At 44.3% G+C, this 26,792-nt stretch overlaps 1 protein-coding gene across 2 annotated transcripts in view; it reads right to left on the bottom strand.

The window, feature by feature from the left end:
• The window catches only part of LOC106603328 (bromodomain and WD repeat-containing protein 3), a 34,143-nt gene that overhangs the window by 5,029 nt on the left and 2,322 nt on the right, over positions 1 to 26,792 (bottom strand). Inside the window, exons 5-36 of one of the 2 annotated variants that reach the window (XM_014196868.3) lie at positions 25,258 to 25,408; positions 24,996 to 25,094; positions 24,442 to 24,602; positions 24,104 to 24,325; positions 23,830 to 23,930; positions 23,624 to 23,694; positions 23,336 to 23,436; positions 23,122 to 23,162; positions 22,931 to 23,035; positions 22,656 to 22,806; positions 18,102 to 18,236; positions 17,887 to 18,015; positions 17,531 to 17,756; positions 17,272 to 17,418; positions 16,449 to 16,629; positions 16,182 to 16,275; positions 14,190 to 14,357; positions 14,022 to 14,095; positions 13,226 to 13,418; positions 12,900 to 13,016; positions 12,610 to 12,717; positions 12,333 to 12,457; positions 12,180 to 12,262; positions 11,813 to 11,924; positions 11,560 to 11,621; positions 11,149 to 11,304; positions 10,296 to 10,416; positions 9,943 to 10,068; positions 9,754 to 9,841; positions 9,613 to 9,666; positions 9,331 to 9,474; positions 1,302 to 1,454 (exon numbers count right to left, since the gene is read on the bottom strand). In XM_014196868.3, coding sequence (XP_014052343.3) covers positions 1,302 to 1,454; positions 9,331 to 9,474; positions 9,613 to 9,666; positions 9,754 to 9,841; positions 9,943 to 10,068; positions 10,296 to 10,416; positions 11,149 to 11,304; positions 11,560 to 11,621; positions 11,813 to 11,924; positions 12,180 to 12,262; positions 12,333 to 12,457; positions 12,610 to 12,717; positions 12,900 to 13,016; positions 13,226 to 13,418; positions 14,022 to 14,095; positions 14,190 to 14,357; positions 16,182 to 16,275; positions 16,449 to 16,629; positions 17,272 to 17,418; positions 17,531 to 17,756; positions 17,887 to 18,015; positions 18,102 to 18,236; positions 22,656 to 22,806; positions 22,931 to 23,035; positions 23,122 to 23,162; positions 23,336 to 23,436; positions 23,624 to 23,694; positions 23,830 to 23,930; positions 24,104 to 24,325; positions 24,442 to 24,602; positions 24,996 to 25,094; positions 25,258 to 25,408 — 3,999 coding nt within the window. The remainder of the gene's footprint in view (positions 1 to 1,301; positions 1,455 to 9,330; positions 9,475 to 9,612; positions 9,667 to 9,753; positions 9,842 to 9,942; positions 10,069 to 10,295; positions 10,417 to 11,148; positions 11,305 to 11,559; positions 11,622 to 11,812; positions 11,925 to 12,179; positions 12,263 to 12,332; positions 12,458 to 12,609; positions 12,718 to 12,899; positions 13,017 to 13,225; positions 13,419 to 14,021; positions 14,096 to 14,189; positions 14,358 to 16,181; positions 16,276 to 16,448; positions 16,630 to 17,271; positions 17,419 to 17,530; positions 17,757 to 17,886; positions 18,016 to 18,101; positions 18,237 to 22,655; positions 22,807 to 22,930; positions 23,036 to 23,121; positions 23,163 to 23,335; positions 23,437 to 23,623; positions 23,695 to 23,829; positions 23,931 to 24,103; positions 24,326 to 24,441; positions 24,603 to 24,995; positions 25,095 to 25,257; positions 25,409 to 26,792) is intronic. The other variant, XM_014196869.3, reaches the window with a different exon arrangement.

Raw genomic sequence — 26,792 nt, 5'->3', positions numbered from 1 at the left:
AAATCTGTGGAGTGGTTGAAAAATGAGTTTTAATGACTCCAACCTAAGTGTATGTAAACTTCCGACTTCAACTGTATTTGAGGTGATTGGGTGTATTGATACACCATCCAAAGTGTAATAACTTCACCATGCTCAAACGGAAATTCAATGTCTGCTTTTAAAAAAATGTTTACCCATCTACCAATAGGTGCCATTTTTTGCGAGCCATTGGAAAACCTCCCTGATCTTTGTGGATGAATCAGTGTTTGAAATTCACTGCTCAACTAAGGGACCTTACAGATAATTGTATGTGTGGGGTACAGAGATGAGGTAGTCATTCTAAAATCATGTTAAACATTATTATTGCACACAAATAAGTCCATGCAACTTATTAAGCACATTTGTACTCCTGAACTTATTTAGGCTTGCCATAACAAAAGGGGTTGAATACCTTTTTTAAAAAGAAAGAAAAAAAGCTTTTATTTATTTTGCTATTTAATAATTTTGTTAGATTTTATTTTAAAAATTACCCCCTTTTTCTCCCCAATTCCGTGGCATCCAATTCATAGTTACAGTCTTGTCTCATCGCTGAAACTCCCGTACGGACTCGGGAGAGGCGAAGGTCGAGAGCCGTGCGTCCTCCGAAACACAAGCCAACCAAGTCACACTGCTTCTTGACACAATGCCTACTTAACACGGAAGCCAGCCAAACCAATGTGTCGGAGAAAACACATTGCACCATGTCAGCGTGCACTGCGCCCAGGCCCGCCACCGGAGTCGCAGTGCGCGATGGGACAAGGACATCCCTGCTGGCCAAACCCTCCCCTAACCCGGAAGACGCTGGGCCAATTGTTTGCCGTCCCATGGGTCTCCCGGTCGCGGCCGACTGCGACAGAGCCTGGACTCGAACCCAGAATCTCTAGTGGCACAGCTGGCACTGCGATGCAAAGGTGTTGAATACTTATTGATTCAAGACATTTCAGCTTTTCATTTTTAATTAATTTGTAAAAATGTATAAAAACCTGATTCTACTTTGACATTATGGGGTATTGTGTGTAGGCCAGTGACATTTCAATTGTATCAATTTTAAATTCAGGCTGTAACAAGAAAATGTGGAAAAAGTTAAGGGGTGTGAATACTTTCTGAAGGCACTGTATAAGGGTCAGGGTTATAAATTGTTGAGATACAGTTGACCCACCGCATTTCTTTCCCCCCTTGAATCTTGGAAAGAACTCAAGGGCACTCAACCAATCAATGTTAGTTGAGGTGCAACCCAAAAAATGTATCCTCATTGAAAATCTTATCAGAATCAGCACACTAACCTGTGACTTCTTGTTGGGCGTGTAGGCCTTGGAGTTGCTGAAAATTAGGCGGACATCTTTGGCAAACTCCATGGGGTTCTCGTAGTTCCCGATGATCAGAGTCTCTGTTACAGTCCCCAAGTCCATGGGAGTGTCTATGATGTCTCGATAGTCCTGGGAGAGGGAGAGAGTGTGCAGTGTTTAGGACATCTGAAACCACAAAGTAACTGCCCAGTGTTTCCAGATTTCTATGAAATATGACCTATAATCAAAGTTCCCTCAAGTTCTTTTTTTCCAGCTAGCTGTTCTATCATTCGGCCTATAGTAGCAGCCAATGTCTGATGTTCAATGTAGGCCTACATTCCATGAGATTTTAGGAAAAAGAATATGCAGGGCTTGACATTAACCTGTTTATCCACTTGTCCTTCAGACAAGGTGACTGAAAACGGTGTGTTGTTTGATGTAAGAAGCCACTTTACAAAATAAAATGCATTACTATTCCCATACCATTATTACAGAGAATAAGACAAATTATGTTAGCCTCTGCCTATTGGCTTCCAGTCTCAAAATACAACACTGACCCCTTAAGACAAGAAAAAGCTCTTTACCTGACTCGCTTTTCAAAGGTCTAGAAAGGTACCCATTTGTGCCCCCCATTGCTGACTACAAATTATATAGAACTGGGCTAATAACTCACTAACTAGCAAAGGATATGAACAAATGTGCACAATGTGGCTACATGCAGCCCTCACTTTGATCTCAAAACAAGCGCATCTACTCAAGACCGGTCATGCTGTAAACACAGTCCAGTTCAAGGTCATTGGCACAGATCTATATATGGCAATGGTATATTTGCATATAGCTAGAGGAGTCCTGATATCTCCAGGAGTGATAAGTATAATTGTTCTCCTAGGCAATCAGCAATTAGTACAGGGAGGTGCTCTCCCCACCTCTGCTAGGCAATTAGCAATTAGTGTTAGTTCTTCAGTCTCCTCTGGTTTCTCAGTGGCAGCTGTGTAAGTGGCGGTTTTGTTGCAAAACTAGGACCGTCGCTGAAACAAAGGTGCTGTAGAGTTGTTCTGCTGAGTTATTTGAGGAAGGAAAGAGAGGAAGGCTCCACACCACCCTCTTACTTGAGTATCTGAACTAGTTATTTACAGATTCTCATTTTGCTCTTTTGTAGCTTGTCAAGTTTGTGTGTGTTTTCTGTACCTGTTTTGAACCTCTCCCTGTAGGCTTTACAGACGCTCATCACCCCTTGGCTGCAACCCTTCTAATTTAATGTACCCTGCGCGCACAACCCATGTGGAATTCTGGGTCTCTGGCAGTGTTTGGAACTGTGGTCAAGAACACAGAGTTCATCTCAGCCTACACTGCCCTTCAGTCCCTTTACTTTTCAGCCCTGACGGACACATGGACCACCCCAGAGAACACTGCTACTCCAGCTGCTCTTTCTTCATCTGACTGTTTTCTCTCATAGTCCAAGAGCATCTGGTCGTCGCGGTGGTGGCACAGGTCTACTCATTTCTCCTAAGTGGAGATTTTCTCTTTTACCTGTCCAGCTCCTCATTTGAATTCCATGCGGTCACTGGATGAGGGCTCACCGCTCTTTGTACTTGGTAACTTCAACCTCCTGACGTTTGCCTTTAATTTCTTTCCAACTCTCATTCACCTCCTTGCCTCTTGACCTCACCCTTTCCCAATCAACTCCAACTCACAAGGCAGGTAATACGCTCGACCTCACCTTTACTAGTCGTTGTTTGCCTACTAATCTCACTGCAACCCCCCCCATGTCTCTGATCACTACCGTTTCCTTTTTCTGTCTCCCTCTCCTCCAACCCTACCCACGTAGCCCCTACCCAGAGGGTCATGCGCCGTCTCCATCTCAATCAATCTTCGTCTCTCTCTCTCTCTCCCATCATCTCTCCCTTCTGATTCTGCCTCTTCGACCCTACTCTCCTCCCTTTCCGCATCCTATGACTCGCACTGTCCCCTTTCCTCCAAGACAGCTCAGCTCTCCCCGCCTGCTCTGTGGATGAGTGACTCATTGCGAGCTTACAGAACAGAGCTACGGGCAGCTGAGCAAAAATTATCATCCTTTCACTCCCTCCTCTCTACCTTCTCTTCCTCTGTATCTGCTGCTAAAGTCACTTTCTACCACAAAATTTCAAGCTTCTGACTAACCCTAGGAAACTCTTTTCCACCTTCTCCTCCCTCTCTTCGTACAACTTTGTCAACCACTAAGTGGTGACGACATCCGCTACTCATTCACTCAGCCTATTGAGTCCACTGGTCTCACTCACACAAAACTACGCCTTGACCTCTTCTCCCCGCTCTCTCCAGATGACATCCTGCGACATCTCTGGAGAACTTCACTTCCCTCATCAACTCATCCCTGACAACTGGGTGCATCCCCTCTGACTTTAAATTGTCCAGAGTTGCTCCCCTCAAGAAACCAACACTCAACTCATCTGACGTGAAAAACTATAGACCTGTATCCCTTCTTTCCAAAACAATTGAGCGTGCTGTCTCTGATGAACTTTTTCATTATCTCACACAGAACGATCTCCTTGACCCTAACCAGTCAGGTTTCACGACGGGTCACTAAACCGAGACTGCTCTTCTGTGTCATGGAGGCTCTTTGCACTGCCAAAGCTGACTCTCTCTCCTCTGTTCTCATACTCCTAGATGCCTTCGACACTGAACCATCAGATCCTCCTCTCCACCCTCTCAGGGCTCAGCATCTCAGGCTCTGCACACTCTTGGATTGCATCCTACGTGGCAGGCCGCTCCAACCAGGTGACGTGAAGAGGATCGGTCAGCACTGGTGTAGCACCACGTACTCCCCTGACATTGCTATGCGGATGACACTCATTTACCCCCCTCGACACCCAGGTGGCAACACGCATCTCTGTGTGCTTGGCAGATATCTCAACTTAGATGTCGGCCCACCACCTCAAGCTCAACAAGATAGAACTGCTCTTGCTCCTCGGGAAGTCCTGCCTGCTCAAAGACCTCTCCATCAAGGTTGACAACTCCTGTGTTGCCCTGACCCTGTAAACATCAAAGCAGTCAGGCACTCCTGCTCTACAACATCCATAGATTACAACCCCACCTCACACAGGAAGCAGCGCAGGTCTTAATCCAGGCACTTGTCCTATCCCGTCTGGACGACTGCAACTCACTGTTGGCTCGACTCCCCGCTTGTGCCATCAAAGCCCTAAAACTTATCCAGAATGCTGCAGCCCGCCTGGTTGTCACCCCACTCCTCCGCACACTCCACTGGCTTCCAGTCGAAGCTCGCATCCACTACAAGACCATGGTACTTACCTACGGAACAGCAAGAGGATTTGCCCCTCCCTACCTTCAGGCTATGCTCAAACCCTACACCCCAACTCGAGCCCTCTGTTCTGCCACCTCAGGTCTCTTGGCTCTCCCACCCCTATGGGAGGGCAGCTCCTGCTCAGCCCAGTCCAATCTCTTCTCTGTTCTGGCACCCCAAATGTGGAACCAGCTTCCCCCTAAAGCTAGGTCAGCAGAGTCCCTGCCAATCTTCCGAAAACATCTGAAACCCTACCTTTTCAAACAGTATCTTCAATAATCCTCCCCGACCATACACTTCCCCCCCCAAAAAAAAAATTCTGCGCTTGCACAGCTCTGACTCTACTAATAACTACATTGAGGAAAAATGTACTTTCTATGCCTGTGATAGGTGGGACGACCACATATCTTAAGATGAATGCACTAAATATCTCTGGATAAGAGTGTGCTAAAATGTAAAAATAGGCCTACTTGAACTCTGAGTGGTTATGGTGCACTGGTCTGTGTAGAGTACGGGCTGAGTCATGAGTGTCAATGCGTTCTGCCTACAACAAAATATCTTACATAGTTTTGCATATTAAGTCATGCATAATTTGTTTTGTTTCGGTATGTTGCATTGATTCGATCACAATTCCTACAGTAAAGGGAAACATTGATAGGGGAAAAGACTACAAAGTTGAGTGAAGTTTCATTCTCGTGCTTCTCTGCGGGGGCTGATATTTGCCTAGAATTAATTACAATAAGTGTAAACGTTTTCCTTCCAAAAATGGTGATTAAGGATGTTAATTAAATACGATTGTCTGTGTTGGAATGATGTGGGCACAGTCCAACAACAATGGTGTGGGCATCAACTGGTCATTAAAAATATTCATGTGAGTAGACCACTGATTGGCCAGTTCAGCCAACATGACATGTTCTATGAGGAAACAGCAAGCATTTTTAAACTGTCTGTTTGAGAGACAAGTTGTTGTAGGTGGGGTTTGGCCACAAATACGAGTCAACAGGATATTAACTTTTAAAAGTGACATTTTCACTGGACAGTTACTCAGAATTGAGGACAGGTAGTTTGTAATACTTCTGAACCACTACAGTCAGACTGAGACCCTCAGTTCCTCTGATGGAAATTAAACATAGTGGGCTGGTTTCCCAGACACACATTGAGCCTAATCCTGGAGTAAAAAGTATCTTCAGAGGAGAAGCACCATTGCTTTTTAGTTCAGGTGCAGGTTTTTATTTTGCTCGGAGAAAACAGGCCTTAAAGGGAAAACTCCACCCAAAAACTATTTTGGTATTAGTTTCATTAGTCTATTGTTGATATAGTCCCAAAATGTTATGCATGTCACCAATCAAGTTTTCAAAATACAGAAATACAGCCGGTATGATGCATTTAGCGTCATACGATGCTGCATCATATTACGCAAAATGCATCATACCGGCTGTGTGTATGTATGTGTGTATATATAGTATATATACACGTGATCGCTGACATGCAAAACATTTTGGGACTATCAATGAAGGACTATATCAAAAGATAGTTTTTGGGTGGAATTTTCCTTTAATGTTAGAATCCGCATTAGAAGAAACAGTGCCACTGCTCGCCCCCGGCACCTTGCAAAAAATTGTAATACGTACTCTATCGTGCGTGCAATGATTTCCAAGGGGAAAAAAAACATTGTTTGTTTAACCTGTTGGGGCTAGGGGGCAGTATTTGCACGGCTGGATAAAAAAATGTACCCGATTTAATCTGGTTACTAATCCTACCCAGTAACTAGAATATGCATATACTTATTATATATGGATAGAAAACACCCTAAAGTTTCTAAAACTGTTTGAATGGTGTCTGTGTATAACAGAACTCATTTGGCAGGCAAAACCCTGAGACATTTTCTGACAGGAAGTGGATACCTGATGTGTTGTATTACCTTTAAACCTATGCCATTGAAAAACACAGGGGCTGAGGAATATTTTGGCACTTCCTATTGCTCCCACTAGATGTCACCAGCCTTTACAAAGTGTTTTGAGTCTTCTGGAGGGAGATCTGACCGAACAAGAGCCATGGAACGATGATGGCCCATTAGACACCTGGCGCGCGAGTTCATGTTGGGTACCCTCGTTCCAATACGTTATAAAAGAGAATGCATTCGTCCACCTTGAATATTATTCATGTTCTGGTTAAAAAAGGCCCTAATGATTTATGCTATACAACGTTTGACATGTTTGAACGAACGTAAATATATTTTTCCCCCTCGTTCATGAAGTGAAGTCCGGCGGGCTTAGATCATGTGCTAACAAGACGGAGCATTTTTGGACATAAATGATGAGCTTTTTTGAACAAAACTACATTCGTTATGGACCTGTGATACCTGGAAGTGACATCTGATGAAGAGAATCAAAGGTAATGGATTATTTACATAGTATTTTCGAGATCTCCCCAACATGACGGCTGGTCTGTATCGCAACGCGTATTTTTCTGGGCGCAGTGCTCAGATTAGCAAAGTGTGATTTCCCAGTAAGGTTATTTTTAAATCTGGCAAGTTGATTGCGTTCAAGAGATGTAAATCTATAATTCTTTAAATGACAATATAATATTTTACCAATGTTTTCTAATTTTAATTATTTAATTTGTGGTGGTGACTTGACTGCCGGTTATTGGAGGGAAACGATTTCCTCAACATCAATGCATTAGTAAAACGCCGTTTTTGGATATAAATATGAACTTGATAGAACTAAAAATGCATGCATTGTCTAACATAATGTCCTAGGAGTGTCATCTGATGGAGATTGTAAAAGGTTAGTGCATCATTTTAGCTGGTTTTATGGTTTTGGTGACCCTGTCTTTGAATTGACAAAACATTACACACAACTCTTGTAAATGTACTGTCCTAACATACTCTAAATTTATGCTTTCGCCGTAAAACCTTTTTGAAATTGTAAAACGTGGTTAGATTAAGGAGATGTTTATCTTTCAAAGGGTGTAAAATAGTTGTATGTTTGAAAAATTTGAATTTTGACATTTATTTGGATTCAAATTTGCCGCTCTTGAAATGCACCTGCTGTTGATGGAGTGCACCACGGGTGGGACGCCTAGCCCATAGAGGTTAAAGTAATATCTTTGTTGTTGTAATATGACAAACGTGTCAGTTACACCATTACTGACTCCAGCTTTAACCTCTTGGGGCTAGGTGGGACGCTAGCGTGCCACCCGTGGTGCACTCCATCAACAGCAGGTGCATTTCAAGAGCGGCAAATTTGAATCCAAATAAATGTCAAAATTCAAATTTTTCAAAAATACAACTATGTTACACCATTTGAAAGATAAACATCTCCTTAATCTAACCACGTTTTACGATTTCAAAAAGGTTTTACGGCGAAAGCATAAATTTAGAGTATGTTAGGACAGTACATTTACAAGAGTTGTGTGTAATGTTTTGTCAAGTCAAAGACAGGGTCACCAAAACCATAAAACCAGCTAAAATGATGCACTAACCTTTTACAATCTCCATCAGATGACACTCCTAGGACATTATGTTAGACAATGCATGCATTTTTAGTTCTATCAAGTTCATATTTATATACAAAAACAGCATTTTACTATGGCATTGATGTTGAGGAAATCGTTTCCCTCCAATAACCGGCAGTCAAGTCAGCGTCAGAAATTAAATAATTAGAAAACATTGGTAAAATATTATATTGTCATTTAAAGAATTATAGATTTACATCTCTTGAACGCAATCAACTTGCCAGATTTAAAAATAACCTTACTGGGAAATCACACTTTGCAATAATCTGAGCACTGCGCCCAGAAAAATACGCGTTGCGATACAGACTAGACGTCATGTTGGGGAGATCTAAAATCGAAAATACTATGTAAATAATCCATTACCTTTGATTCTCTTCATCAGATGTCACTTCCAGGTATCACAGGTCCATAACGAATGTAGTTTTGTTCAAAAAAGCTCATCATTTATGTCCAAAAATCTCCGTCTCGTTAGCACATGATGTAAGCCAGCCGGACTTCTCGTCATGAACGAGGGGAAAAAATATATTTCCGTTCGTTCAAACATGTCAAACGTTGTATAGCATAAATCATTAGGGCCTTTTTTAACCAGAACATGAATAATATTCAAGGTGGACGAATGCATACTCTTTTATAACGTATTGGAACGAGGGTACCCAACATGAAGTAGCGCGCCAGGTGTCTAATGGGACATCACCGTTCCATGGCTCTTGTTCGGTCAGATCTCCCTCCAGAAGACTCAAAACACTTTGTAAAGGCTGGTGACATCTAGTGGAAGCAATAGGAAGTGCCAAAATATTCCTAAACCCCTGTGTTTTTCAATGGGATAGGTTTAAAGTCAATACAACACATCAGGTATCCACTTCCTGTCAGAAAATGTCTCAGGGTTTTGCCTGCCAAATGAGTTCTGTTATACTCACAGACACCATTCAAACAGTTTTGGAAACTTTAGAGTGTTTTCTATCCATATATAATAAGTATATGCATATTCTAGTTACTGGGTAGGATTAGTAACCAGATTAAATCGGGTACATTTTTTTTTATCCAGACGTGCAAATGCTGCCCCCTAGACCCAACAGGTTAACAAGTCACTGTGGGGGAACATGTCAGATTGTTAAACACACTAATCCTGCAGCAGGCTGTTATCCTTTCTGTGTGTGAGGGGTTATATAATTGGTAGGGATTATGATAACGAGAGGAGGAGAGACTTACTTGGTAGGTGAAGAGGTCCACAGGCTGTCTGAAGGGCTCAGAGTCAGGGCCGTCCATCATACGCCGCAGCAGTTCCCGACACTGGCCCCGCCAAGCACGCACATCTAACACCACCCCACGCTTCTTAGGACTGGGATTGGCCCGCTGATAGTGGGAGAGCGTGAAGGTGTCCAGTTAGGTTGATACAGAAAAACATTGGAAAAGTGAGATAATGGGGAACAGGAATCCCAGTCCTTGCAACAGCAATGGATATTCCATGTTTGAGATGAATCCTTCCCTTACCTGTTGTCCTGTGGAGGTCCCTGGAGTGTCAGAGTCCATGTCCACCTCAGCAGTCTGCACACCAACACATGTACTCTTAGTACTGCGTAATACACAACCAAGACAATTCAAATATCACTATGAACTCATGTGTACACACACATCTTTATGTTTCACCTCATCCTCTCCACTGCTCAGCTCCGTCTTCACCTTGTGGTACAGATCTAAGATGTCTGTGCAGCTCTGGTCCCTGACAAAAACACACAACAAAACAGCTGGTCTTATTTACAGTCAAAACTAGGTTCTTAATGAGTCACCATTTCACAAAGGGGAAATCTACACCATTCATACCCAATGTAGCGGAGGAGCACGTCAGTCACCACCTTGGCTGCTGCCACGATGGGGCTCTGGGGCTCGTTGAAAGTGCGGGCGTTGTGCTCGATGTAGCGCACCTCCCACATCAGAGCCGAGATCCTCCTAGGAGAAATGAACATCCCGAGGGGATAAGCTGAGTGAGAGTCACTGATCTCCTCAAACTGGAACATACCCAAGTCCAAATTACAGCTGAGATACAATGGGGCTGACTGGAGGATTAGCAACAACTACAATAGGCTTGAAGGATTATTCCAGTGTGAGTGGTAGGTCTGAGTGGGTGCTGAAGCACTGCAGTGTGTCAGGGTGCAGGCTGAGAGGCCAGTGCTGACCTGTAGAAGCGGTTCTCCAGCCGTCTGCGGATGGTGCTGAGGTCAGTGGGGTAGGCCACCACAGTGCAGTAGAGAGGGTAGTCCCGCAGGTCCACTGGTGACGCAAACGCCTTGGCCAAGTCTACCCAAACACAACACGTCACATGCATGAATCAATACCACGCCATATCATATTATAGCCAGCACTGCTGGCTTGCTTCTGAAGCTAAGCAGGGTTGGTCCTGGTCAGTCCCTGGATGGGAGACCAGATGCTGCTGGAAGTGGTGTTGGAGGGCCAGTAGGAGGCACTCTTTCCTCTGGTCTAAAAAATATCCCAATGCCCCAGGGCTGTGATTGGGGACACTGCCCTGTGTAGGGTGCCGTCTTTCGGATGGGACATTAAACGGGTGTCCTGACTCTCTGAGGTCATTAAAGATCCCATTGCACTTATCGTAAGAGTAGGGGTGTTAACCCCGGTGTCCTGGCTAAATTCCCAATCTGGCCCTCATACCATCACGGCAACCTAATCAACCCCAGCTTACAATTGGCTCATTCATCCCCCTCCTCTCCCCTGAAACTATTCCCCAGGTCGTTGCTGTATATGAGAATGTGTTCTCAGTCAACTTAACTGGTAAAATAACGGTAAAAAATTAATAAATAAATACACACACACACACACACACACACACACACACACACACATATATATATATATATATATATATATATATATATATATATATATATATATATCCATCCATCCATCCAAGACCACTTCCGACTACAATCGACTTAGACTTAAAATCACAGTCATCCTTGGCTCAATTCATCCAATATGACAAACAGGACTTCCTTTGTGGTACTGGTGACATACCCAGTGTGAGCAGCTCGTCGATGCCAAAGATGACCCTCTGGCAGTCCTCGTCCCGTGTGTGAGCCCCCCACTCCCCCTCCTGGGGGCTGTAGAGGCGAGCCTTCACCTCCTCCTCCGTCACCACCACCCCGTCACCAACATCCTCTGGCAACTCCGCTGGGGGAGGAACACAACATGCCAGTCAGAGAGACCATATTGCGTCATTGGCTGGCTGCTCAGTCTCACTATCAATAACCTGATCTTAAGTATCATACTAAATACAAAGACTGCATGTGTTACGTTAAGTGATTGAGTGTGCTAGCTAGAGGGATATTTGAATGTGTAAAATTCTGGCTGCAAACTCAAACTGCATTATTCCAGTAGATGATCTGAGACGGGTGAGGAGCCACTGATAGAAGCAGTGATACTAACCTTCATCAGGAATGGGCTCCATGTCCCAAGGGCTCATCTTCTCCCTCTCGCTATTATCCCACCTAGTCAAGAGAAATCGCAACTTAACATTCAGTATCATAAGACATTTATATTTTCCTCCTATTGGGTGTAAGCTACAGTATGAGCTATTGAGGCAAACACTGACGTACCCCTCCAGACTGTGTAAGCTGAGGTCTACAGTATCACCTCTATCTATTTAACCCAGTGAGATGCAGGGTACACATTGACTCACTTGACAGTGTAGCACTGGAACAGGCTGTCTGGGTACTCTGGCTGGAGTGGCTGTTGGTCCTCCACTGAGCCAAACCACCAGGCGTCATCGATGATGCTCCGGAAGCGCATACCTTGCAGGGACAAATCATGCTTGTTTCAGTACATGCTGGTCCGTGAATCACCACACGGATGTATGGGAGCATGAACTGAAAATATACATCCCACAGAACACAAACATGTGGAAGAGTGCACCACATTGCTCACATGGCACACAAACATAGAGGAGTGTAGGAGATAAACAGGTAGGGGAGTGAACTGGGCACATCCTCTAACAGGCTTGTGTATTGCATGCTGGAGAGAGGCTGGCAGAGGGAAGCAACACTAACCTGTCTGCCAGTTGTGCTCTTTAGCTTCGTCATAGAACTGCTGAAGCACCAGGAAATCGATGACATCCGGCATGTCATGGTACCTGAGAGAACAAGGACATGTCATTCATTGCCATATTCTTTTCACACAAGAGAATAAGATGGATGACTCACTTTAGGGAGAACGACTCATTGGTCATTTTGCCTGAGATGGGGTGCAGGAAGGCCAGTTTTAGGCAACAGAGGGTGGGGGGGCCCACTTCATACTTGATACCAACTACCTTCACAGACTCCTGGTCCTGAACGACGAGAAAACAGACAAAGAGAGAGGGGGTGATAAGAGGAAAAAAACACGAGGCCACATTAAAGATATGGAATCCATGATGGACATACAAAATACATATAGTAGACAAAGGAAGCAGTGTGAGTAAGTGTTGAGGGTTGGTCTTACCCTGAGGTTGAGCTTGTTCCAGGACTGTTTCTGAGGGTTGATGCTGTAGGCCTTGGCCCTGCGCACCGCCCTGACATAGGCCTGGTGGCCCTGCCTGAAGTACATCAGCTGGTGAGCAATAGGAAGATAAGGGTCATCATACAGGCTACAATGTCTATCAACTAGGACACAAACCTTGCACTATCGTATAAAATGCGGTAGAGATTAAGCGCAAATGTCAAAATGTGAAGATATTTTGTTGGGTACTCTGCTGAACCTCATATGGCCCATCAGGCAGTAGAGTTCCTCACCTCATCACCCATCTGTGGCACAAAAGGCGAGCGGCGGGGGATGGTCTCCATGATCCAGGAAGGGGGAAGCCATTCCTCCGCGTCACAGCCAGCCAGAGACAGAGACGAACTGGGTTTCTGAGCACAAAGAGACTGGGTTAAACAGTCCGCATTTTCACACATGCTAAGGTAATGAAACATTCCCTCTGTCATTAGGCCTCAGCACATAAACTAACTACAGGCACTATAGTCTGTATAGCCAGTAACTGAGATACACCATTTTCAAGCAGCCCGTTGGCTGCACCATTCCCTGCCCAGTGTCTCTACTTTACATTCTGTGAGCTCACCTTCTGTTTGGTCTGCTTGGGCTTCTTCTTCTCCTCTGCCTGCTTCCTCCTGGCCTTCTCTCCCTGGCCCTCCGCCTCCTCCGAGCTGCTGGAGCCACCGGGCGGCCGCACCTGCCTTCTGCTGGTACGCTTGGGGGGCTGGAGGTTGATCCCCGCATCAGCTGTCCAATCAGAGTAGTCACTGGAGGAGACACTGAGGGGGAGAAGAGGTGTATGGAAATGTCTATCTTGTAGTGCTGTCAAAATGATTTTTTTGTTGTTGGTTAAATCTCATGGTTCTGTAGTTAACTACGATTAATCTCAAATTTAGAAATTATTCAAATTTGACCCTAATTAAAGATGTTTCAATTTAAAACCCATTCCATTTGGTTGTAGGTATAACACATTTTGATTAGAGGGGAAGAAAACACAAAATAAACTGAGACAATAACATCTCAGTCAGGTCGGATATTAAAGTTCACGTAAAAAGAATCTTACAGCTATCAGATCTAACCTACTTCTAATACATGTTCAACATGAACTAGTCACAAGCTGCTACTGTATTAGAATTGGGATCATTTGCTTTAATCTTTTGACCTGAGAACTACAACAAAAACAGTAGCTAATTGGAATGACTTAAAAAATTGTGTTGAATCTAGAGTAGAGGCATTCAGCCATGGAATTCTACACATTCTCATTTGGTTAAATAGCTAGCTAACGTTAGCATAACTGGCTAGTATTTGCTGTTATCTAAAGAAACGCCTGGGAAAGTGTTTATGGTTGAACTTGAACTGTTTAGGAGATGGTAGACATTTACCTGGAACTGCTGTCACTCTGCCACTGTGCTTCCCCATCAGAGGAAGCATCACTGGCCTCTGCCTGCTCCTCTGCCTGTAGACACATGGAAACATGATCAGACCTCCTCTAACATGACAACACCAAGGCCTCTGCTACTTCCAAGAACAACAGACTACAACCCCCCCACCTCTCCATCGCTGTCGGAGTCCATCTGGCTGTCAGAGTTCCTCTCCCTATCCACAGGGCGGCGATCTCGTGCTGAGCGGGTCTGGTACGCTGGTGCAGGTCTGGTCTGCTTCTTCTTCTTCCTCTGGGTTCGCCGCAGGGAGCGCTTGCATGGAGCCTGCTCCTCAGTCTACAGGGTGGGAAGGGGTGAGAAGTCGTTAAATGATAGAAAATAAAGTAACGCTATTGGTATAAACCAGTGGTTGACAATCTTTTTATAGTCCCGTACCCCTTCAAACATTCAACCTCCAGCTGCGTACCCCCTCTAGCACCAGGGTCAGCACACTTTCAAATGTTGTTTTTTGCCATCATTGTAAGCCTGCCACACACACACACACACACACACACACACACACACACACACACACACACTATACGATACATTTACTAAACATGAGTGAGTTTTTGTCACAACCTGGCTCGTGGGAAGTGACAAAGAGCTCTTATAGGACCAGGATGGCTCTTTATTTAGCCATCTTGCATATAAAACTTTGTTCATTGAAAATTGTGAATAACTCACCACAGTTTAATGAAAAGGGTGTGCTTGAAAGGATGCACATAACTCTGCAATGTTGGGTTGTATTGGAGAGTCTCAGTCTTAAATCATTTTCCACACACAGTCTGTGCCTGTATTTAGTTTTCATGCTAGTGAGGGCCGAGAATCCACTCTCACATAGGTACATGGTTGCAAAGGGTTGCAAACAGCGCGATTTGCCAAGGCAGGATACTCTGAGCGCAGCCCAATCCAGAAATCCGGGCACTGGCTTGATAAAATTTTCACAGAACCGCTTGTTGCAATTTCGGCTCTCTTGTTCAGATATCGGTAAGTGGACTGGAGGCAGGGCATGAAAGGGATAACTTATCCAGTTGTTTGTGTCATCCATTTCAGGAAAGTAAAACTGTTGTTTGATGAAGGAATTGTCTGTATAGTCTTTTTGGCCTTTTCCCCAAGAAAAGGCAGCAGGAAGAATTAAGTCCAATAGTATGGGGCTTGCCTGTCCTAGCTACTTGGTAGCTCATCATATAAGACGCTTCTAGCCCCTTCTTATTAATGGTATCTGTTGCTTTTATACATGAATTACTACTCGAAAGTCATCTTAATTCTCGCTCAAAAACTTCCGTGGCTTATTTTTCAAATTGGAATGTTTAGTTTCTAAATGTCTGCGCAAGAGTGACGGTTTCATCGAGTTGTGAGATAGTACTTTTTCCACATATAACACACTGTGGCTGAGGAAAGGCACTACTCCCAATATAAGTGAACCCCAAATGAATGTAGTTTTCATCATATTTGCACCTCTTCGATGGTCCAACGTCCCCGTCTGTTGTTCGGTGCTTTCCCGGATAAGGGGGCAGAAGCTCTTCGGCTGCATCAGATTCACAACTGTCAGTGTCCTTGATAGCTGGGCTAACAACAAATGTGGAATTACTGATGCTAGCATTGGATGTGCTTGTGGCAGCAGAACAACTTGTGTCGTCAACATGTGCAGGTGTAGTACTGCGGAATGAGCAGCAGCTACGTTTGGCTCCATATGGACCGTTAGTGGAATTCCCGCGAGAGAGTAACGGTTAATGTGATTGGATGTTAATTATTTGACTAGGCTACCTCTATTTGACATTGTGTTGTTATTTCGCTGAACACTAGATGGTTTAATTTTATTTTATTTTTGGCATTGAAACAAGGCTACTCAGGCGAGATCAAAACTCACCTAAATGTATAGCCCCATTGGAAAATATAAATGCTGATTGAAAATGTGAATATATTTATTTATTTAAAAAAGGAATATTAGTATTATTATTTAAAAATAATAATAATGTGAATCACATTTTTATTTGGCGTACTGACGGCATTGCGCGTACCCCAGTTTGGGAATACCTGGTATAAATCAACAAAGGGAAGGGGGACATTTGTTCTGAAAGAGATAGAGAGCTGTGGGACAGTAGTGTAGAGACTCACCTTAGGAGCACTGAGTACAGGTTTCTTCCTCCTCTCTGTGTTGTAGAGGGAACATTCCACCTCACCTTTGGCCCGCCTGGTCTCCTCCATCACCCTACACAACACAAACACACAGCTTCAGTCATCCACTGGGGGATATCTACCTAGGCAATCTTACAAACAGTCCTAGGCACAAATTTAAGAGGATGGACAGGAATGGTTAGAACAGAAGGTTCAAGGCCATCTCAGGTAGGCTCTCTGGTTAGTTAGCCAGTCAGTCAGTCTCACCGGAGGACCCCTTGCTGGACTTCGTTGACAACCACCCTCCTGCTCCAGGCCAGCAGGTCCCTCTCCGTGGCCATCTGACTGCGAGGGGCGTTGTGGTGCATTTGACGCACCCCCTCCACCTGACCACTCCTCCTCAGGCCCACGTTAGGGGGCGATCCCACTACCTCTGCTCCCTCAACAGCTGCAAATGAGGGAAAACATTCAACTTTAATTCATGACTACAACATCTGAAATCCAATATGCAGATTCAATCCAATAAGAAGATTCAAGGGGCATCCCCCGTATGTACACTGAAAAAAAATAAATGAAATGCAACAATTTCAAAGATTTTACTTCATATAAGGAAATAAATCAATTGACTATCCTGCAGGTAAAGAAGCCGGATGTGGAGGTCCTGGCTTGGCGTGGTTACACGTGGTCTGCATTTGTGAGGCCAGTTGGACATACTGCCAAATTCTCTAAAACAACGTTGAAGGCGGCTTGTGGTAGCCCAATGAACATTCAATTCTCTGGCAACAGCAATCCTGGAAACAGCAGTCCTGCAGTCAGCATGCCAATTGCACGCTCCCTCAAAACTTGAGACATCTGTGGCATTGTGTTGTGTGACAAAACTGCACATTTTGGAGTGGTGTTTTATTGTCCCCAGCACGAACAAGGAGGTAAACATATTTGTGCCCAAAATTTGAGAGAAATAAGCTTTTTGTCCGTATGGACAATTTCTGTGATATTTTATTTCAGCTCATGAAACATGGGACCAACACTTTACATGTTGCGTTTATATTTTTGTTCAGTATAAATATGGTTACATGAGACTGACACGTACCACCCTCTCCTTCAGGCACTCCATCTTGGTCCCGCCTCTCATCCGGTTGGTTCTGCAAATGTCTGATCAGGACATCCAAAGGGCTTTCTCCGTGACCCTCCTCCGCCGTTTGCTGGCCGATCACCTGCTCCACCACCTCACCATCACCTAAGCAACAGAGAAGAATGTTAGAAATCCCAACGTTACTCACATTTTGATTTCAGAGCCTGGTAAATAATTATTGTTGAAACCACTAAGAAGCATTGGTAAGGAGGTTTACCATTCGCCATGTAGCCAAGCTGAGGCACCAGATGCTCATCCTTGCAGCTCTCCCTGCCGGGCACCAGGCGCTGGTAGTGGGTGGGGTGGGGGTTACCGTCCACATCCACAAGGAAGGGAGGGGGCATAAGGTGGGGCGCCTGCTGGGTCTGCTCATCCAGGACAAAGTTATTGGCGTCTCGGATTAGCGGCCTGAAGTCAGTGTGGAAGAACATTTGGTCAGGAATCTAGAGGAAGGATATGGAGGAAGAGGAGATTTGTTATTCTGTGTAACATTTTCTCTTTACAAGCGATACGATAACATGTAACTTACACATCTTAATCCAAATGAGCCACGTGGAGAGGCCAGAGACTCACCTTCTCATAGGGTCTGCTGCAGCCGAAGCCAAAGATGAGCAGGTGGCCATGGGAGTCAGTGCAGGCAAAATGTTGTCCATCAGCTGAGAACTTACAGTCAAATACAGCTCCGTGACCTTGGCCCTCAATCTGAGACAGAGAGAGAAAGGCTTGTATGAATGTCTGCCAGGGTAAAACACAGCCACCAACACAGTCACCATGTAATTAATCTCCACCATGTTGAAGAAGTTGCGGATCTTGGATCCCTTGGAGAGGTCCCACATGTAGATGTTGCCGTCGTGGCCGGCAGAGAGCATGATGCGGTGGTCAAAGGGGTGGGCCTCCAGGACAAACACCTCATCATCATGACCCTGGAGGAGGAACAGCACATTCAGTCATAACAGGTCTCACTCACTGAAGAGACCAGAAACATACAGGTAACTGCCAAAACAAAAGAAATACTTGAGTAAATGAGGGATACAAAGTATATTGAAAGCAGGTGCTTCCAAACAGGTGTGGTTCCAGAGTTAATTAAGCAATGAACATCCCATCATGCTTATGGTCATGTGATAAATTTCCCAGTTGCCCATTATTTTGGCAACAATGGCTAGAAGTGATCTCAGTGACTTTGAAAGAGATTCTGGAGTGGCGCCTGAGACAATGTTTTCCACCACCATCATCAAAACACCAAATTATGGAATTTCTTGTGGAAGAAGAGTGTAGCATTCCTTTAAGAGAGTTCCAGACACTTGTAGAATCTATGCCAAGGCACATTGAAGGTGTTCTGGCAGCTCATGGTGGCCCAATGCCCTATTAAGATACTATGTTGGTGTTTCCTTTATTTTGGCAGATTCCTGTATCTAGTGTTTGAATTTTTTTCTTGTATGTACAGTACCAGTCAAAAGTTTGGACACACCTACTCATTCAAGGATTTTTCTTAATTTTGTAACTTTTTTCTACATTGTAGAATAACAGCGAAGACATCAAAACTATGAAATAACACATATGTAGTAACCAAAAAGTGTTAAACAAAAAAAATACATTTTAGATTCTTCAAAGTAGCCACCCTTTGCCTCGACGACAGCTTTGCACACTCTTGGAATTCTCTCAACCAGCTTCACCTGGAATGCTTTTCCAACAGTCTTGAAGGAGTTCCCACATATGCTGAGCACTTGTTGGCTGCTTTTCCTTCACTCTGCGGTCCAACAAATTCCAAACCATCTCAAATTGGGTTAAGGTCAGGTGATTGTGGAGGCCAGGTCATCTGATGTAGCACTCCATCACTCTCCTTGGTCAAATAGTCCTTACACAGCCTGGAGGTATGTTGGGTCATTGTCCTGTTGAAAAACAAATGATAGTCCCACTAAGTGCAAACCAGATGGGATGGCATATTGCTACAGAATGCTGCGGTAGCCATGCTGGCTAAGTGTGTCTTGAATTCTAAATAAATCACTGAGTGCCACCAGCAAAGCACCCTCACACCTCCTCCTCCATGCTTCACCGTGGGAACCACACATGCAGAGATCATCTGTTCACCTACCCAGCGTGTCACAAAGACACAGCGGTTGGAACCAAAAATCTCAAATTTGGACTCAGACCAAAGCACAGATTTCCACCGGTCTAATGTCCATTGCTCGTGTTTCTTGGCCCAAGCAAGTCTCTTCTTCTTATTGGTGTCCTTTAGTTGTGGTTTCTTTGCAGCAATTCGAACATGAAGGCCTGATTCAGTCTCCTCTGTACAGTTGATATTGAGATGCGTCTGTTACTTGAACTCTGTGAAGCATTTATTTGGGCTGCAATTTCTGAGGCTTGTAACTCTAATGAACTTATCATCTGCAGCAGAGGTAACTCTGGGTCTTCCTTTCCTGTGGCGGTCCTCATGAGAGACAGTTACATCATAACGCTTGATGGTTTTTGCGACTGCACTTGAAGAAACTTTCAAAGTTCTTGAAATGTTCTGGATTTACTGACTATCATGTCTTAAAGCAGGCCTGGGCAAAGGCCTGGGTATGCGGCCCGTGACCTGATTTAATACGGCATGCGGAATCATGCTCAGATCAAAGAATTTGCGATAGTAAAGTTTAGAAAAACATATTTGTTATTCAAATTAAAAGCACAATGAATACTCGCCTTTGTGGAATGATTTAACTCCCACCGCTTGTGGGACATTTATTTTGAAGACACGTATAAATAACAACTGCACGAGGACAGACAGTGACTGACACACACGTCACAGTTACAAATAGTAGCTAGCTAGAAATTGCGCAAAAGTTAGTTTTTCAAAGAAAAGGAAAGCAGACAATGAATGTAGGCTGGACATTGAAATATTTATTTATTGAGGTATCAGGGAAAGCTGTGTGCTTAGTGTGCAAAGAAAGCATCGCTGTCTTTCATGCAGAGAAATGTAAGAATGTCTTCTGAGCAGAGGGCAAGTGCATCGAAAGAGTTGCTTTCTCAGTTGCAAAAGCAGCAAGGACTTCACACAAAACTGCATTCAGCAAACGACAGAATTGCGAGAGCTAGCTATGTACTGTCCCACAAAATTGCTAAATATAGCAAGCCATTTGCTGTGGGTGAATTCATTAAAGAATGTTTAATTGACTCTGCAGCAGCACTTTGCCCCGACAAGAAAGTGATGTTTGAAAATGTTTCCCTGTCAAGACGAACAGTGACACAGCGTGTTGAGGACATCGCAGAGAATCTGGAACAACAATTGAAAGACAAAGTATTCACCTATTTCTCCTTGGCCCTGGATGAGAGCAGTGATGCACGTTGATATTCTTACGAGGCATAACCCCAGACGTTGAAATTACAGAGGCGCTTGCTTCAGCGCAGTCAATGAAGAGCACAACCACAGGGAAAGATTTATTGGAGGAAAATAATAAGTCTGTGGCAAAGCTGGGAGTTAACCCTAACCCAAACTTGACAGGAAAAAACATTGGCCTTTTGAAAAGGATACAAGATCAAGTAGCTGAGCTGAACCCAGATCAGAAAATTATTTTCCTGCATTGCATTATTCATCAGGAGGTGCACTGAAAATGAGCCATGTTGTGGATACTGTCACTAAAGTGGTAAACTTCAATAGAGCAAAATGTTTAAGCCACAGGCAGTTTGTCTCACTGCTGGAAGAGAGAGTGGGGTCATGCAGATCTCCCCTACCACACAAACGTGAGATGGATGAGTTTGGGGAAGGAGCTTAAAAGGGTGTAGGACCTGAAGTCGGAGATTGCTGAGTTTTTTCAAATGAAAGGAAAATGTGGATTTCCCTCAACTGCAAGATAAAGAATGGTTGGCTGATTTTGCCTTCACCGTGGACATCATGGCCTTCATAAATGAACTGAATTCCAAACTACAAGGGAAGGTCCTTTTTGCACATCAGATGTACAGCCTTGTCAAAGCCTTCAAGGGAAAATTACTCCTCCTGACCCGCCAAGTAGAAGCCAACAACCTCACCCACCTTCCGACACTACTAGTATGTTCCCTATCAGATGACCAGCGGGAGATGTATACATCACTGCTGCGTGCTTTGAACGGTGAGTTTTCAAAGTGTTGGAAAATGACATGCTGTTGGTTTCCTCTCCTTTCACCTTCAATGTGGATAACGCTCCCATTGACTTGCAACTTGAGCTTATAGATCTTCAGTCTGATGTGATTGGAGAACTATTGAAAACAATGTCACTGACAAGGTTCTATGCATCTCTCGATGAACAAAATGCTCCAAAGATTAGGAGTCATGCTCAGAAGATGTTTGCACTGTTTGGGTCAACATTGGTATGTGAACAGACATTTTCAGTGATGAAATATAACAAGTCAAGGCACAGATCATCTCTTACTGACTCTCAACCTCTCAGCAATCCTGCGTATAGCGACGTCAGAAACTATACCTGACTTCCCTGCTCTAGTCAATGCCCATCAGAGACTTCACTCCTCATACTGATTGAGTAGTTTACATGTAATGTTGAGCTCTCTTTGTGTTTTTGTGCATATCCGTTAACAAGAGTTCTGTGTAAATCAGGCCTTCATGGTCGAATTGCTGCAAACCACTACTAAAGGACACCAATAATAAGAAGAGCCATGCTTGGGCCAAGAAACACCAGCAATGGATATCAGACCGTTGGAAATCTGGAGTCAAAATTTGAGATTTTTGGTTCCAACCGCCGTGTCTTTGTGAGATGCGGTGTGTGAACGGATGATCTCCGCATGTGTATTTCCCACCGTAAAGCATAGAGGAGGAGGTGTTATGGTGTGGGGGTGCTTTGCTGATGACCGTCTGTGATTTACTTAGAATTCAAGGCACACTTAACCAGCATGGCTACCACAGCATTATGCAGCAATACGCTATCCCAGCTGGTTTGGGCTTAGTGGGACTATCATTTGTTTTTCAACAGGACAATGACCCAACACACCTCCAGGCTGTGTAAGGGCTATTTTACCGAGATGGAGAGTGATCTGCATCAGATGACCTGGCCTCCACAATCCCCCAACCTCAACCAAATTGAGATGGTTTGGGATGAGTCGGACCACAGAGTGAAGGAAAAGCAGCCAACAATTGCTCAGCGTATGTTGGAACTCTGTTGGAAAAGCATTCCAGGTGAAGCTGGTTGAGAGAATGCCAAGAGTGTGCAAAGCTGTCATCAAGGCAAAGTGTGGCTACTTTGAAGAACCTCAAATATAAAATATATTTTTTGGTTACTTCATGATTCCATATGTGTTATTTCATAGTTTTGATGTCTTCACTATTATTCTACAATGTATAAAATAGTAAAAACAGGAGATAGACATCTACTCACAGACAGCACATGCAGCAGCTGGCCGGTGGTGGAGCTCCACACTTTGAGTAGGTAGTTAGAGACCGCTGTGACAACAGTGCGGTCACCACGGTCCCAGGCCACCATTGTCGGCACCAGCTTGGTCTTGTCCTCGCCATTCACAACAGCAGTCCTGTGAGAATCGCACACGTTAAATACATGCTAACCACTTACTAATGAGACAGAAACATAAACCCATTTGCTGCTGCACAGACGTCAATTCTGGACAACATTGCAGCTGGACAGCATTGTCTTACCCTGGCAGTCTAGTGGCTATGTCCAGAGTAATGCTCTTCCACTCCTGCTGCTGGTAATGCCATATCCTGGCTGTGCCGTCACGACTACCACTCACAAACCTTAGGCTGGGGCCAGACACAGCAGTTAGAGGCCACACAGCAACAAATCAAAATAGTTTGATCTAAGTAAAGAGACAATTGCACACACTAACCTGTAACTGTTGTTACAAAACTGGACCACCACAACTTTGTCCTGGAAGAAGAGGTAGGAGTTAACAAAAGGAGTAGTGAGAAACAAACTATGAACAGTGCAAGTGCTCTGTGATCTAGCTCCATTGATTCTTCCGTCTCCTCCCTCTCTCGCGCCCTCTCTCGCTCTTATGTCTGTCGCTCTCCATCTCTGTTCTTCTCTTCTCTGTGTCTTACCATGTGAGAGTCCAACTCAGAGAGCTTCATGGGTGTTTCAGAGCCAAGGTAATACACCCTGATTACATGATCCGTGCTGCCTGTGGCCAGGAACATCCCACCTGATTCAAAGAGCAACGGAACAACACGTAAGTACATTAAATTAACAAACAGATCTAGTTCTGTGGCTTTGAAAACTTGCCTTGCTCAAACAGTCATTTGAATTGATTAATTAACTCCATAATTCAGTGAAAAGGTGAAGTGGAATAAATGTAATGCAAAGCATGTTGTTTATTAGTGGCCACCTACCACAGCTGAAGGAGGAGGTGGAGATCTGGACCCCAGGCCTTGACCGCTCAATGAACTTGACTGGCCGGTCACTGAGGAGGAATCAGAACGCAATACAGGTTAGGTTCACCTAGACCACAAAACAACTGATCTGTTGAAAATAAAGAAACCATCGCATTCTCATCCCGTCATTTTGCCTCAGACAAACTCTGCTGTCCAACACTTACACGAACTTCATGCTGAGCGAGTGCCATTGCCAGAAACACACCATGCCGTCTGCTCCGGTGGAGGCCAGGTACCGCATTGGTCCTTTAACCGCCGGACAAAACTGAGGAGGACAGGGGGTGTCACACACATTTCTCAAGCAGAAAGGGTCACAAAATGACATTGTCAAAAACCAACAGGTTTCATGCAAGATATTTTACATGGCATTTGGTAAATTCCTGGCTATTGAAAGGTGTAACTAGGTTCTTATTGCTTAGTCCTGAGGGCTGTCCTGACCTGTATGGAGGTGATGGAGGCTGCATGGCCCTGCAGCACAGTGATGGGGGCACAGGTGCGCAGGCACCACACTCTGATGACCTTGTCACAGCTGGCTGAGGCGATTAGCGTGTTGTCGTAGTTCACTGCCATGTCGGAGATCTCGGCCGCGTGGCCACGCAGGGTGGACAGCAGCCGGCCATCATCTGTAGACCATATCTTTACCAGACAGTCATCAGAACCCTGGAAGGAGAGGGGTCACGATGAGACATTGGCAGCATAGAGACTGACACACTTCAGAGGGAACTGACAACAACTCTCTTTGGTATTCCTTCTCTCCTCTTTTGTCAGACTCTTACTGTAAATATCCGTCTGCCACTGCGGTCGAAAGCCACACAGTACACAGAGGACAGGTGGCCCAGGATGCGCCTGTGCATCTTCACATGCTGATAGGTGTAGGATGGCAGAGCATGGCCGAAGCGGGCAGTGCCAGTAGCCTGGCGAGCACCCATGATGGACACTAGACGGCGAGAGAGTAGAGGTCAGTTGAGCGGAGCTAAAATTATTTACAAACACTTAAATATGTATTGCTACCAATAGTTCACGTGTTTCAGGGATATATGTTTATTAAAGGGATACTGTGAGATTCAATTAATCTACTTACCCAGAGTCAGATGAACTCGTGGACACTAATTTCATCTCGGTGTGAAGTATGAAGGAAGTTAGAGGGTACCTTTGCTAGCGTACCTGTAGACTTCTAGTCATTGTGCTAACGGTAGTTAACATTGGCTTGTGAAACTACCTCTAACTTCCTTCATACTGCACACAGAGACATAAAAATGGTGTCTACGGGTTCATCTGACTCAGGCTTAATTGCCAGAATGTCACAATTTTCCTTTTGAAAACAGCTTACCGATGCTGGGGGGCTTCCCAAAGCTGACTGGTGGTTCTGGGGGGCGACCCCGGTGGAGCGCAGCAACAGCAGTTCCGCTCCATTCTGTGTGGCTACAACCTAACAGACAAAAAACAAGGCATGGTTCTAAAGAATTACAGACTGCATGACCTGGGACATTTATTCTGCATCTGTGTAACCAAATACCGATGTAGGGAGTATGACATTAGTTAGTCTTTGATGGTGAGAGAGAGAGAGAAACAGTGAAGAGACGAGGGCTCACTTTTAGCTGTGCGAAGCAAAGACTGCCTTCCCAAGCCCAGGAGGGTTTGGACCCCAGGGACACTAGGTGGGGCCTCCTTGTCTATGAGAGGACCTATCTGCTGGCATACTCTCAGCAGGTAGTCTGCAGGGATGTGCTGGTTCAAGATCACCTGTGGACACATGAGGGAAAACAGTCATATAGACCTGTGTGAGTGGAATCAGTAGAGAAACGTCATCAAAGCAACATCCAATATATGTGACCATATCCCTAGCCACTTAGATATCTTACATTTACAACCTACATGTCAATACAGTGAAGACTCATCATCATAAATTAGATGTTATATTCTGTCAGTAAAACATTCACACGGTAGGTCAGAAAGTGCAGTGTGAGCACAAAATATGCAACTCCAAATTAAGGCCTCTTTACACCATGGATGGGGTCAATTCGAATGGAAAGCAGTCCATTTTTAGGAAGTAAACTTAAATAATTCAAAATGTGAAAAAACACCATCTATTTTAAATTACTTCAATAAATGGAGGAGTAAAAGCCATTTATTTCAAAAGGTTTTCAATTTTGGATTTTTAAATTAAAATCACTTCCTACCTTCGAATGGACCCCAGTCCTGCTTTACACTTCACTACTTTGATGACACATACTAGTTCCAGCAATACTTTCGTAGTGTAAAGAGACAGAGCTAAATTCAAATCTCGAGAGATGTCTCCCATACTACCTCCGGACATCTACACCATATACCCACCCCGTGAGTTGTATAGTGTAAAGACAACGGCTCTCCCTCACCAAGAATGACCCTGCAAGAATGACATTTATTACCTTAATACCAGTATTTTTGCTCTGTTAGCCAAAGTGAAAAGTAAAGGCTTTTCAAATAACCACATGTGAATCTTGGTTTAGATGAGAAATTCCTGTATAGTTTGAATTTCTATCCTTATTTTGTTTGTCTATATACTGTGGTATTTACGGTACGCTAATAGGTGCACACACGAAGCAGGGGTGCATTTATACTTAACAAAAATATAAACAACATGTAAAGCGTTGGTCCCATGTTTCATGAGCTGAAATAAAAGATCCCAGAAATGTTTCATACCACAAAAAGCTTATTTCTCTAAAATGTTGTGCACACATTTGTTTACATCCCTGTTAGTGTGCATTTTATCCTTTGCCAAGATAATCCATCCACCTGACAGGTGTGGCATATCAAGAAGCTGATTAAACAGCATGATCATTACACAAGTGCACCTTGTGCTGGGGACAATAAAAGGCCACTAAAATGTGCAGTTTTGTCACAACACCACAGATGTGCAATTGGCATGCTGACTGAACGGATGTCCACCAGAGGTGTTGCCAGATAATTTAATGTTAGTTTCTCTACCATAAGCCACCTCCAACGTTGTTTTAGAGAATTTGGCAGTACGTCCAACTGGCCTCAGAACCACAGACCACATGTAACCACGCCAGCCCAGGACCTCCACGTCCGGCTTCTTCACCTGCGGGATCGTCTGAGACCAGTCACCCGGACAGCTGATGAAACT

Source organism: Salmo salar, chromosome 04 (assembly GCF_965601325.2).
Source record: "Salmo salar chromosome 04, fSalSal1, whole genome shotgun sequence".
Taxonomy (NCBI): domain Eukaryota; kingdom Metazoa; phylum Chordata; class Actinopteri; order Salmoniformes; family Salmonidae; genus Salmo; species Salmo salar.
This window is presented reverse-complemented; position numbering and strand designations above follow the sequence as displayed.